The sequence below is a fragment of the Musa acuminata genome, chromosome BXJ2-3 (genome assembly GCF_036884655.1).
Source record: "Musa acuminata AAA Group cultivar baxijiao chromosome BXJ2-3, Cavendish_Baxijiao_AAA, whole genome shotgun sequence".
Taxonomy (NCBI): Eukaryota; Viridiplantae; Streptophyta; class Magnoliopsida; order Zingiberales; family Musaceae; genus Musa; species Musa acuminata.
In genome coordinates this window covers 37,497,992-37,511,182 of record NC_088340.1, presented here as the reverse complement: position 1 = coordinate 37,511,182, position 13,191 = coordinate 37,497,992, and the positions used below count along the sequence as shown (strand labels likewise).

Sequence of the window (13,191 nt, the reverse complement as noted above, 5' to 3'; positions counted from 1 at the left end):
AACCACTCGAGTGGCCATTTCGTTGCTCTACATCTAGCATTGACATAATTGTCGAGCAATAAAAATATCATTGATGCAGATGTCGAGCAACTCTTTCGTTGCTCAACAATTGTATCAACACCGATGCATATGTAGAGTGGCCCTCACCTCTCACCTCGTCGCTCTCCTCATCCACAACAGTTACTCGTGGCCTCAGTGGCATCATCATCCACCACCATCGACGTCGTCCACTACCACCAACTAAAATATTAAAATTATCTTTTTATCTTTTGTTTTTATGTTCGTTAGTAAAATCAACGACGTTAGAATAAATGAAGTTAGATGTTTCACTTTTATAATTATAAAATTTTTAATATTTTTTTTTTAATTATAAAAACGGAGATACCAAAGAGATCTAACTAATTAGCTCCTGCCATATCCTTAAATAAATAACTGCAGAAGAATTTTGATTAGCAGTCGTTTTCTGTGTTTCATACACATTATGACCTTTGCTTTGAAGTGATCAGATTGGGAACAAAAGATAGCTCTTATCCTTTTGTTTCTCTGATTGGTATATAGTTCCTTCAACATAAAATGGAGTTGTCTTTTTTTGTGTATATACCTCAGGAAATCTTTTTTGTAAGCTGTGTACATCACAAGGAGCTGCTAAAATCTCTGACACTACTTAGGAATTCAATGTTAATTCAAGTCACCAAGTTGCTCATTCTACACCAACCTGGAACTCTTCCATGTCCAGATCAGTACACTGCTTTAAATGATTTGGGACAAACCTCACCTTCATGTCCTCTTATAAGCTCAAAGAACATGATTCTGCTTGTTTGAGCTCCGAGCAGAACTAAAGCTCCACATTTCTGAGATCTGCCAGTTCATGTGATGTGTCTCAAGAGTTGGAACTGAAGACAAGAAAGTGAAAACACCTCATGTGGCTTTCACCTGTTGCCAAGAGGCTACAATTCAGCTGGTAGATATTGTGCCACTCAAAATTGCTTGAACAAATCCAGTGGCAAACTAAATTCAAGTCCTTCAGGTAGTTTAACTTTATTTTCATAACTCTTTTTTTTTCAGAGTAAGGTAATTCAGCCATTCAGGTAGTGAATAAATGCTTACACATGGAGTCTTTCCGATGTAAAGTAGAATGACCATCATTTATTCTGTTCAAGAGCTTGCACATGTTGCATGGATACTCACCAGGAATTGAGTCAGTACAAGGAACAAGCCTCATCAGTGTTCAGATTCCACCTATCATCTGATCCAGTAGTGTCATCTTATTAAACTTTAGCACCTGCACAATGATAAGGTTGCTCTTTTGTGAATATCAAGGTTTGCATCTCAAAAACATCCTCTATATATAGATATAATGTTGCATCTCAAAAACAACATGAGAAAAAACTTCCGATAGTAAGATTTTATCATTGTACTTGAGATTATGCCCCATAAATTGAGCTTATATTGACTTCATCACTGTATCGAGGATAGACTGGTTTAGTCTTACCAAAGCACTATGACATGTTCTGTGCCCTATCGACTTCACCATTGTATCAAGGATATACAGGTTTAATCTTACTGAAGAACTATGACACGTTCTACCCTACAATATCTAGATAGCATGTCTGGACCTTGCAGATCAGAACTAAGAAACTAATCTCAAACACTATTTTGAACCAAATTTGATCATTTCCAGGAAAATGACAGGATTTTGCAAGTTCAAAATTAGTGAACACAATCACTAAAAATATGTATGCATATGGTCAACACCAACGACCAGCACATAGTATGTTTATCAACCAATCAGATCCATAATATTGTGTACAACATTTAATTAATCAACAAGGAACCTACAAAAAAATATGCATCATTTGACAGAGCACATCACAGTAAGTGTTGACCTTATTAAGACAAGAAAACAATCTTGTTTTTGCAGCAATTTTCATGTGAAATGGATACATTCATTCTGGATGACCAACACAAACATCCCAAACATTAATCACTTCCACTCATCTTCCTACCACATCATCAGCAATTTAACTCCTTAATCATCAATAATAATTCGATCCTGGGCCAGTCTACATAATTAAAAAAGATTTATAGAAATGTTCTTTCTGAGGAAGTAACCACAAAGCAAAATAATTCTGGTCCATTTCAAAGAATTAGTATTCAAGGACAGCTAAACCACTTCAGACTACCTCTGCAAGCAGTCCTGAGGGCAGATGTCTTAGTTGGGCTCCACAGTTTGAACCCTTTGAACACTGTGCAGTATATGAATATAGGCTAAATAATTTCCGCATATGCTTTGTCGCAGAGGCCCACCGTGTGTCATTCCACTAGTGGTCAGGGAAGGCAGATGATGTTACGGACATGGTCAATGGTGCAGAAATGCAAAAAAAGTTCATATATAGGCATGAAGCACAACCTGATACAACTCTCCCTTTGAGGTATAATCTCGGTGAAGAAGGCAGCATAAAGACATCATTGATGCTGTTGTCATGTTCCATTTAAAGATTATGACAACAAAATGGATAAACAAATAAAAAAGGAAAGACGATGTAAGCAACGAACTATCAATTTCTTACCAATGCATGAATAGCTATTTCCTTTAGGCTGGAAACCAAACAAAATATCTGCTTGGTCAAGCAGTTGTCGTCCTCAACCATCACCGAGATATACAGATCGATCACCCTTTGAGATTCTGCTCTCAAAGGATTTGCTTCTTTCTCTAGTAGCAAAAGTCAATAATTACCAAGAAGTTAGACCTTTATGAAAATTGATCAACCTTTTACTCATAGCCAATAATTTTCACTGAGAAAAGCATAGAGAAGAAAGATATCATCATCAAATTTATTTACGAAAACATGATCACCAAAAGGCAGAACCATAATATCTGCAAAAGTGTCATTCTTTTTATCATACAAATTCTAACACCATCATTAGCAGAAAAGGCTCATCAGAGTTGGCATCTGAAATAAGAAAGCTTGCACTGCACTGATGGTGTCTCACAGGATTTGACATTTAGAGAACACGTCAAACTTCTCCACAATTGTGGCATTCATCAAGGATTACATGCATCACATGTAATAATTCTATCATATGTTAAAAAAATGTGGGATGAAGTATTACAGAGGAAATAAACATGTCAAACTTCTTCACAATTGTGGCATTCATCATGCATTACATGCATCAAGGGTTACAAAAGAATGGATGCTCAAAACTTTAGGATGAATAATTATTACTTCTCATATATTTTAGCTCATATAATTAAGTTTAGAAGATGCATGATACATAGAAAGAAGAATTTTCCTAAGAAATAGCTATGAATGTGCTTAAATATAGAATCAGACTTTCTTTCGGTATACTTAATTAAACACAAGGAATGGCAGAATACAATTTTCTACGTCCCCTGTTACTCATCCATACTCTTCCTCCTACTTAATAACAATCTGGAAAGCATATTCTTAAACTACTCCTAATGTAAATGGATCCCAGTGGCATTGAAGTCCAGTAATGGTAATGTCACAAACAATCAGAACAATATGTTTTTCAACAAAGTTCCAAGACCCAACTAACAACAAAAAAGAACAGACTTTCATCCTTTTAAAAATATAAGAACCTTCAGTATACTATCAATGTACTCATTCAAAGACTCTTTGTACCATAGAAGCCATAAGTGCTGCCAATTGTTGTATCATTTCTCATGTTATCATCAGGACATCTAATAACTCATAGGTCATATGAAAAAATGTACTCATTTCCATTCTCTACACAGACAGTTATGTGGATATCCTACCAAAAAGGACCATTGCACAAGACTATTACCAATATGGGGTACCAGGAAGGATCAAACTTTGTAGTCTTACCCCTTTAAGCAAAAAGGTTATTTCTATGACTAAAGCCCTAGTCATCCAGTTTAGAGAAGAGCCACATTATGATGGCATCATGGTTCACTCACTATCTAACTAAAATATACCCTAGATGTCAAGGATTACTTTTTGATCCACAGCTTGATTGGCTGGCGAATTCCCTCAGTATGCTGATCTCCAACAATCTACACAAAATGTCAACTTAGGTTTTGTTTTTGTTTTTTTTTCTTCCAATTCTATGATGGCTATTAAAGGGTTTTTATTTCTTAATATAATCTATAAATGGGATATACTGTTCTGTACTACTAAGTCTTAGAATAATATGTCATGAAAGAAGAAAATGATACAGTAACAAAGGTGTGGAAGTGAGAAGGTAGTAGAGGAAAAATGTTGAGGGAGAAGATATTAAACTAAATTAAAGTGATTAAAAAAGATACAACATCCCTTAACTAATGAAACAAAATGGAAAGAAATCTTAACCTTTTCCAGAAGAGCCACTCATTTATATTATTAAGAGCAAAGAAATTTCTTGTTTTATGAACTTAATTAAATGCTAAAAGATAAAATTATGATAACAATTATCAAATAATCATGTTGTTATACACATTAAATTTACTTTAGTCTTTAGCATTGGGAAAACCACAACCAAGTTAGGAAAAATCAACTTAAAGGAAACCTCATCACTTTTGGAAGATAAGATTAAAAAAAGACATGCCTGTTATTTAGCTTCTGGCCTTCAGGCCTTTCCCCCAACTTTCTGAGAAAGTTTGACAAGATTACCAAGTCATTGCTAGTGTTTCTTTCTGATAACCAATCATCTTGAAGCTGAACATTAACATCCCTAAACAAAAACAAAGTCATTGACATCAATTACTTTTCATAACCATGCATAAGGTTTATGCATATCTTTTTAACTGGTTAACAAACTATCATGTGATTACAAAGCCAGATAGCATTTATTCCATCTAGGACATTTCCGTAAACTCATACCTCCTTAGGCTAAGAACCTTATAATTTCTTCTCAGATAATCAGCATATTTTGTGAGTGCATTTTGTGCATAGTCTTTGCCTACTGTTCTTATTGCAGCTGCACTAAGTAAATCTTCTAAAGAGCCGTGTTTCTTCAAGAGTTTGAGGGCTGTCTTGCGACCAAATCCAGGAACCAACTGCTGAATCCCAGGAACACCATCAACTTCATCACCGATGAAACACCCTATGTGGATACAAGTTTAGACAGTAAATAATGATGAAGACCTTGGACAGGTAAAGTTGCATTGTAACATGAAGCAGCTTCTGAATGCCATGTGGTGATGATTGATCTAGTTGAACACTTAATGAGGTACTCCATACAAGTGATTCTGCTATAAGCTATGGGATGGATAACATGAATTTATAAGTCAAATCCAGATAGATTGACCACTTTAATCAAAGATATACAGTAACAGACCAAGCTAAAGGAACCTTTCATTTTTCACTGACAATCCATGGAAGGCAGTGCTTACAGTGCCCACTGCCCAATTAGGAGAGTGAAAGATATAACAACACCTTCATTTGGGCTTAAAATGCTCATGGTCACAATGTTAAAAGCAGCAGCCAGACAAGAGATATAAAACTTTCTGGCAGTATCAACCATAGAAATGCTCACAAGGTCAAAAAATAAATAACAGTTACAAGTAAATGCTCATTTTGATTGTTAACCTACCAATAATATGAACCCATATAAAGTGTGTGTGTGTGTGTGTGTGTGTGTGTGTGTGTGAGGATGAGGTTTGAGAAATGCAAAGACATGTTCCATGTATAAATTGCTGCTTGAATGGTAAAATTTTGAAAAATACAGTTAAATTTCATTTGTGAAGTAAAGCACCAATGAACAAGTTATGAAAGCTGAAACAGTTGGACAGAAAGATTAAGCATCAAATCGAGCTTATATGTAATATCATAGCTAATTCACACATGAGGTACATAATTATTTCCAGATGTGAAGACAACATCATAAATTAACATGAAAAAAAAACAGAACTAAAAGATTAAAAATGTTGTCACAGTGGCATGAACTACCTGAAGAACAAACAATACCTATCCACTGAGGAAAGAACATAATAGAAAGAGAATTTGTGAAAAAGAGCATTTATAGAATAAGTTGAAGCTCTATAAAGTCCATTTATCATGGAACACGCCCACATAAACTGATCAGCATAAAAATACAGAAAAGAATGCACAATGAAGTTCCTGTAGATTTGCACAAAAAGGTTCATTATTAATACAGTGGGAAATGACAACCAACTCTTGCCAGCTATTTAAATTAGGATCCCTCTAGATGGAACACCATCTAATATGAATTACCACCTCATTAATGCAATGTCAAGCATACATATCAAAAAAGAAATCACAGGTTATGACTATTACGACAAAACATCAACAGCTTTCTCCATAACATATAAAATACATAGAACATGTGCAATGTCATGGAAACAGTGTAATATTTTGTACTCACGAAGGCTCAAATCAGAACTTGGATCACAGTTGTACTGATCAATGTAGTGTCTCAATGTGTAGAAAGACCATCGACCAAAATCAGGCATGGGCATCACAATTTGAACATCTTCAGATATCAACTGCTTGAAATCTTTATCAGGAGACCCAATAACAACTCGTGCTCCCTTTTTTAAAACTTGATCTGTTAATGTTGCCACTACATCATCTGCCTCATATCCATGAACTTTGACTACCTGCATTGCTTAAAAACTTGGAAATTATTATTTTGCAGCAAACAATTTGCTGGTAGCAGAATTCTAGGGATAGAAGTAAATTAAAACACAATAATCTTGATTATGGTCTCATATCATGATAAGTTTAATCGAACTTATGTAATTTCCTTTCTTTACACTAGCAAGCTATAAACTACCAGAGGAGCCATTAAGAGAACTACGTGACTGATGGAACTGCAATCGACTGAATGAACAATAAAAATGGCAACTCAAAATACAGTCCCTTCAACAGTCTCAGTCTGAATAAGCACCCAAATTAACAATCTAATTTAACAAAAGAGAACCTTCTCGACATACCGGCACGTTGCACTTCAGGAGAACGTCTATAACTTTGCACTCGGTGGTGCTTTGATAAGTATCATGAGCACTCCGCAATACCCGCGATTGCCTCAAGTATCTCTTCCTGTGTGCTTTATATGATGGCAACAGATGCCTCCGATACTCATTCCCTTCTTCTCCATCCAATACCTTAAAAGAAGCATTTTTTTCCTCATTCACCCCTAAAAGTTACAATTTTGATAATTCCTATGCAAGAATTAGGCAAGACAGTTGGGCTTACGGCGATGACGGGATCCCGGAGGCTAACTTCGGAGAAGAAAAGGTCGAGCCATCGCGCAAAGGAGCGGAGACTCGGGCGGGACCCATCAAAGCACAAGGGATTCACGTCCAAGAAGAAGACCCTCCGCTTGCCCGCAAGCTGCTTGCTGGAATTCCCCACCGACTGGGACGCCACCGCTGCACCCAGCAGGCACAGTTTCTCCGTTACGGCCTCATCGTGGGAAGAGATGGCGAGCCTCCACCGTCCGGCAAAGGGGCAACGGGGTAGGCTGGGAGGTCCCGAAGGACGGTGGCGGAGCTGTTGGGAAGTACCGAAAGCGTTCGCTATCGCCACCGCCATCAATCCCCTAATACTCCTCCGCGGAACGTTAACCGACCAATCGAGCCTCGTACCGTCCTTCGGGACCCAATTGCCCCCAGGGGATCTGTCACGAATCTCAATCATTTCAACGGTCAAGATTTCTCATTCCACGAAAAGAAGTCGCGATCGCTCAGTAATGCGCTGCAACAGCCGGAAGCTAGTAGCCTCGCCACTGCCTTGTGGCCACCGCTTCACCACCAGGCGGCTGCTGGGGCTCCGGCCACCGGCCAGTCTCATACTGCTCCCCCACACCGCACCACCCTCAGCCACCACCAACTTCTGTCGGCTGCACCACCATAGTCTTCCTGCGCAGCCTCTGAGGTAAACAGTTATAAGAAACTGCACAATTTCTAAATAGCAGTTTATCCAAATAAAAAAGTAAACAACACTTTCTTAATCTTTCTCCTCTTCATATGCCTTTTTCTTTTGTTGTTTTGGGTCTTCACTAGGAGTTTTTTCATCTTTAATTACTTGTAAATTCTGAGAGTACTCTCTTATGTAATCAACAGAAAACTAATTTATACTTCTAGATGATTTGAATTTAATTTAGTCATATCTTTTGAAGAATGATATGATGTGATTCATAGGTTCCTTGTATTGCTCTTGGAATGTTATTGCAACTTCATGATGCAACAATTTGATATGCATGATTCATGTCTTTGTTGTTTCCTTTTTTGTGGAAACAAAAGTTTCCATTAATGAGATTGAATTATTAAATGGATAATATTGAACAAAAGAAGGAACTGGAATCATCCACAAGAGTATAATTCTAAAACTAGTGTACTCAAGTTAGCAAAAATGATAGTTTCCAAGGTTTGGATCAATGTCTTAGAGCATAAAATGAGTAAAAGCTAAAGCAAGACTTGAGTTATAGCAACCAACATGTATGATAGAAACTTGTATTATAGCAATTTACATGTATCACAGAAACATGAGTTAAAAGCTTAAGCCTCAGGATCCATGTAAGATAGAGAATCTTTTATATAAATTGACAAAAAACTGTTGTCTTTGTAAAAATATGTACAACCAATAAAACTCCACAACCACCAATTATTTTAAGGTAAAATCTGTAAAAACAATGATTAGTTTTTCATCAATATTATTTTGATCACTAAATTAGTAATTTATGCTATACATTTGAAATAGTTTTAGTTCTAGGACTCTTTGCACTTCCCAACTTGTCACAAGTTTTCTGCCAGGCTTCTCTTTGGATCTTCCCCTTCTCAAGATCTCAAGTTGAAAATTGAGGTTCTTTTGTCTTTAATGTAGCTCTAACGTGCATCATAAGTTTCTCTGTGGTTCTCAAACAACTTTGATCAATTAAACATGAATTATTGGGTGGTCAGTCTAATGCATGACCCCATTAACTTCAATTCTGAGAAGTCAAGATCTCCTGCAGGTTCTTCATCTTTGTTGCCGCTACAAAGGGATTCTGTATAGCTGAGAATTCTAACAGAATGATTCCATAATTACCTCTTATCTTACAGCATGTTCTATACCAGGAATATATCCTTCATCCTTCATCTGTTTGAGCAACTCTCTCAGCCTCAAACATATTTCTTCTTTTTGTGGATGCAAAGAATCACCTGCCATGAACTCATGGACTTTAGCATTTAGCTCAAGCCAACTTTTTCCTGGTTCTTTCTTCACCCCATTAACTCTCATCATTTGTCGGACTTCCTCAACTCCATCCCAGTTGCCTAAGGAGGCATACAAATTAGAGAGCAACACATAAGCTGCAGAATCACCAGGTTCAAGGGCCAGTATCTTTTCCATGGCCCTCCTTCCTCTTTCAGCATCACCATGAATTCTGCAAGCACTCAGCAATATTCTCCATACTAGTGCATCTGGTTCGAAAGGCATTCCTTCTATCAAATTTTCTGCTTGCTTTAATTTTCCTGCTCGCCCGAGAATGTCAATCATGCAAGAGTAGTGATTAAATCCAGGTCTAATCCCATATTTAGTCTCCATCATCTTAAAGAACTTTCCAGCTTCCCTTCTCAAACCTGCATAGCTGCAAGCTGTCAATACCGCAATGAAGGTTTTGGCATTTGGTCTCACTGCAGCTATCTCCATTTGCTCAAAGATTTCAAGAGCCTCCCTCGAATAACCACTCTGCACACAACCTCCAATCATTGCTGTCCAAGATATTACGTTCTTGACGGAAAGCTCAGAGAAAACCTTTCTTGCTTCCCTTATGTTCCCTGCTCTGCAATACATGGTTATAAGTGAATTGGCTACAGCTGCATCTGTTTTATGTTCTGATTTCAGGACCAGACCATGGACCTGTCTTCCCTGTTGCATCGCCATGGCATTTGCGCATGCTGCAAAAATACTGGCAAAGGTAAAATTATCTGGCTTGATGTTCTCTTCTCTCATCCTGTAAAGCAGTTTCAGTACTTCATCCAAATAACCATTTTGTGCCAACCCAGAAATCATCGCATTCCAGGTGATCAAGTCCTTATGTTCAACTCTGTTAAAAACCTCCCTAGCATCAGAGATGACCATTGATTTGGCGTACATGTCAATAAGTGCGCTACCGATAAAAGCATCTGGTGCCAGGCTTCTCTTGACCAGGTCACCATGAACTTCTCTTCCAGTTCGGTACCAGGCCAGAGAAGCACAAGCAGCTAAGGCACCTACAAAGCTGAATTCATCAGGCTCAAAACCAGACCCCTTGATTTCTACAAAGAGTGTCAGTGCTTGTTCAGGCTCCTCATTCTGAACATGAGATTGGACAATGGAATTCCAAGAGATAAGATCTGGCTCTGTGATACTACTGAAAGCTTTCCAGGAGTCAGAAACCTCTTCATGTTTCGCATACATCGTAATGAGACTGTTTCCGATCAAGGCATCTGCGTGCAATCCCATTTTGATTGCAAGTCCATGAAGCTGTTTGCCAACAATTATCGACAAACAGGTAGCACCCGCCTTCAGCAGGATGGAGACAGTATACTCATCTGGCAGCACACCCTGCTCACCCATTTGCCGAAATAGTTTCAGACCTTCTTGCACCATATTGTTCCCGAAGCATGCTGAGATAACCGAGTTCCATGTGACAGCATTCGGTAGCTGCATGGAATTGAAGACTAAGCTTGCAGCTCGTGGATTCCCAGACCTGGCATAGGCATCCAGTAGCACGCTTCCTACAAAGACATTGTTAGCCAGCCCCCTCTTAGCAATCTGGCCATGTAGCTTGGTAATGATGTTTGCATCCGTCAATGAGAGCAAGCTTCCGAATGTGAATTCATCTGGAGTGAAGCCTTCCTTCTGCATGTCCACTAAAAGAGCCAATGCGTCATCAGGAGACCTGCTTTTGACATGCAATGCAATCAGGGAATTCCATGAGACCTCGTCTCGCTCAACCATGTTCCTGTACACTGATTCAGCATTCTCCGGTTCTCCAAACTCTGAGTACATACTGATCAAACAGTTCCCGACCTGGACACAAGCGAAGAGACCTGCCTTCATGAGGTGCCCATGAATCTGCTTCCCGAGCTCACGACTCCCTGTGCCGACCGAAGCTCGGATTGCAGTCAAGTAAGTCAGATGATTGGGGCTAGGTCCTGCCTCAACCATGGTGCAGAAGAGGAATAACGCATCGAGAAGACGGCCATTGGAGAAGTAACCGGAGATGAGGGCGTTCCAGGACACCACATTCCTTTCGGGCATTTCATCGAACAGCTCCCGGGCCATGTCAAGCTCCCCGCACCGCGCGTACAGGTTGATGAACTGGTTGTCCAAGAACAGGCCAGGCGTGTACCCTATTCGGGCCATGTGGGATCGCAGGTGGCGCCCCTCGCGGAGCGCCCTGTTCGCGATGCAGAGGGAGATGACGGAGTTGTAGTGTGCTCGATGCTCTTCAGGGGTCTTCTTCCTCTGCTTCAAGGCGTAGTCCCCCAGAGATAGCATCAACCTCCCCAATTCTAACCTGCCATTGTTAGTGGGCGCTGGTGTCCTCGTGGAGGTGGCAGGAGGTGGTCTGGTGGGAGGAGAAGGCAATGGTTGGGTGAGGGCAGGCGAAGTGGCCATGGCCATTGGACAAAGGTAGGGGGTGAGCAAGTCTCATTACGTGGGACTTCACATGGCTGAGAGGCAAAGATAAGGTGTGAACTCTCAGAATTAAGGTTATAGTGAGATTAAGTCTATTAGGTATTTGGTTTTGTTATTATAAATGATGACATAAATATTTTGGGGTAATTTCTCTTTTAAAAAATCATTTTTTTTCTCTTTTTTTTCTCCCAAAAGACTCCCTGTTTTATTTTTTTCTAAATGAAATCCCATAATTTCAATAATGCTCAAAATATCCTTCCACAACCCCAATAATATTAACCTTTTTCGACAATTTTTTCATCAATTTTAAATCATCACAGTATTTTCTTTTGACTTATTTATAATATTTTTATTAAGGTGCTGAAAATACTGTAAGTGATACAATATGATGTCTTTTTAGTTATCATTGCTCATAGATCATTATCTCTGTTTGAGTAATATTATCTATGTTTTAGTAATATTATTCATAAATTATTATAAGTAAATATTTGAACCCTAGTATGATATATCCAATGATTTTTATTGTGTTTTGATTCTATTTATCTCAATTATATTGTTTTTCACTAGTATTATAGTATTTTTTGTTGAGGTATTGAAAACATTATAAAGTTATTAAAAAAATATTATAAGTGACATCATATTATATCTTTTTGGTTGTCATTATTCATGTACTATTATGGTACCAAACTTTTTAAGGCTTAAAATTGGTTTGAATAAAATTATGAATCAATTTATATCATTTATAATTTTTTCAAATAAATTTTATAATATTTTTATTGTGATGACCAAATTATTGTAATATATTATTGGATTAGTGAGAGATATTTTGGATATTATTCGAAATAAGAATACTATTTGAAAAAATTAAAAAGAAGAGATTTTTTTTAAAAAAAGTTTATCCAAAGAAATTGTCCACTATTTTAGATAATTTTTTTAGATATATTAAACTAATATATTAATAATGTTTATAATATGTGGACAATTGTTGGATTATGATTAGTTCAATTATTTGCTGGTTGAGATTGTTGGGAAATTATATGCAGTATCACATGCATAATAGAAGGATAAAAAATAAAACAGGTTTTCAAAGATTTAATATTAGATTGTTGTGCAAAAATTGGTGTGTAAAAAAATTATAAAATAAAAAATCATATAATATATTTGAGATTATTTACCTAGGGGAGATCATATATCATCAAAATCGCATATCGAAATTTTTAGATGAAGAAGGTCAGATGTCCTTCTCTTTAGCGGTGATCAACACAGCAAACGATGCTCCTCTTTCGTAGTATGATATTTCCTTTCCTTTGTATACCATAAGACCGTGCCAAAATCAACAAGGGACCAATCCTTCTTATTGTCCACAAACCTCAAATAGGGCTATCGATTAAGGAGGAGAATGAGAGATAGAATATGAGGTGTAGCCAAAAAGGGTTTAATATATGTTTATTTGGTTCCATCCTATTTAAGTTCTTATCAACTTAACCATAATAGATATTATTGTATTGGATATTGATCTCTATCCAACTACTCAAGTCTCTCTATCCAATAATCACTATTTACTCTTATTGAGTCTCACCCAATCTAATAATACAAG

At 37.6% G+C, this 13,191-nt stretch overlaps 2 protein-coding genes across 9 annotated transcripts; both read right to left on the bottom strand.

The window, feature by feature from the left end:
• Window positions 1–639: 639 nt before the first annotated feature.
• Window positions 640–7,599, bottom strand: LOC135586945 (uncharacterized). 8 transcript variants are annotated; one of them, XM_065100442.1, is made up of 9 exons: window positions 7,182–7,599; window positions 6,920–7,090; window positions 6,349–6,583; window positions 4,845–5,067; window positions 4,570–4,695; window positions 2,571–2,713; window positions 2,184–2,475; window positions 1,108–1,282; window positions 640–933 (listed from the first exon to the last, which is right to left on the bottom strand). In XM_065100442.1, exons 1-6 carry the CDS (start codon window positions 7,518–7,520, stop codon window positions 2,644–2,646), a joined length of 1,164 nt encoding a protein of 387 aa, XP_064956514.1. In that variant the 5' UTR covers window positions 7,521–7,599; the 3' UTR covers window positions 640–933; window positions 1,108–1,282; window positions 2,184–2,475; window positions 2,571–2,643. The 8 variants fall into 8 exon arrangements, with proteins under 8 accessions (XP_064956514.1, XP_064956515.1, XP_064956517.1 ...); XM_065100443.1 differs by having other exon boundaries at window positions 1,189–1,282; XM_065100445.1 differs by having other exon boundaries at window positions 1,189–1,282; window positions 2,411–2,475.
• Window positions 7,600–8,492: 893 nt separating this feature from the next.
• On the bottom strand, window positions 8,493–12,014 carry LOC135608033 (pentatricopeptide repeat-containing protein At4g21065-like). Its single transcript, XM_065100437.1, has one exon. It carries the CDS (start codon window positions 11,577–11,579, stop codon window positions 9,018–9,020), a length of 2,562 nt encoding a protein of 853 aa, XP_064956509.1. The 5' UTR covers window positions 11,580–12,014; the 3' UTR covers window positions 8,493–9,017.
• Window positions 12,015–13,191: the final 1,177 nt, after the last annotated feature.

What these genes read in the sequence shown, in the direction of transcription:
- LOC135608033 (XM_065100437.1), bottom strand. Translation starts at nt 11,579, where the DNA reads ATGGCCATGGCCACTTCGCCTGCCCTCACCCAACCATTGCCTTCTCCT.
- LOC135586945 (XM_065100442.1), bottom strand. Translation starts at nt 7,520, where the DNA reads ATGGCGGTGGCGATAGCGAACGCTTTCGGTACTTCCCAACAGCTCCGC. An exon ending in TCCTGAAGTGCAACGTGCCG is followed by an intron (nt 6,584 to 6,919) that starts GTATGTCGAGAA and finishes TAAGCAATGCAG; the next exon opens with GTAGTCAAAGTTCATGGATA. An exon ending in GGCCAGAAGCTAAATAACAG is followed by an intron (nt 2,714 to 4,569) that starts GCATGTCTTTTT and finishes TTTTGCTACTAG; the next exon opens with AGAAAGAAGCAAATCCTTTG.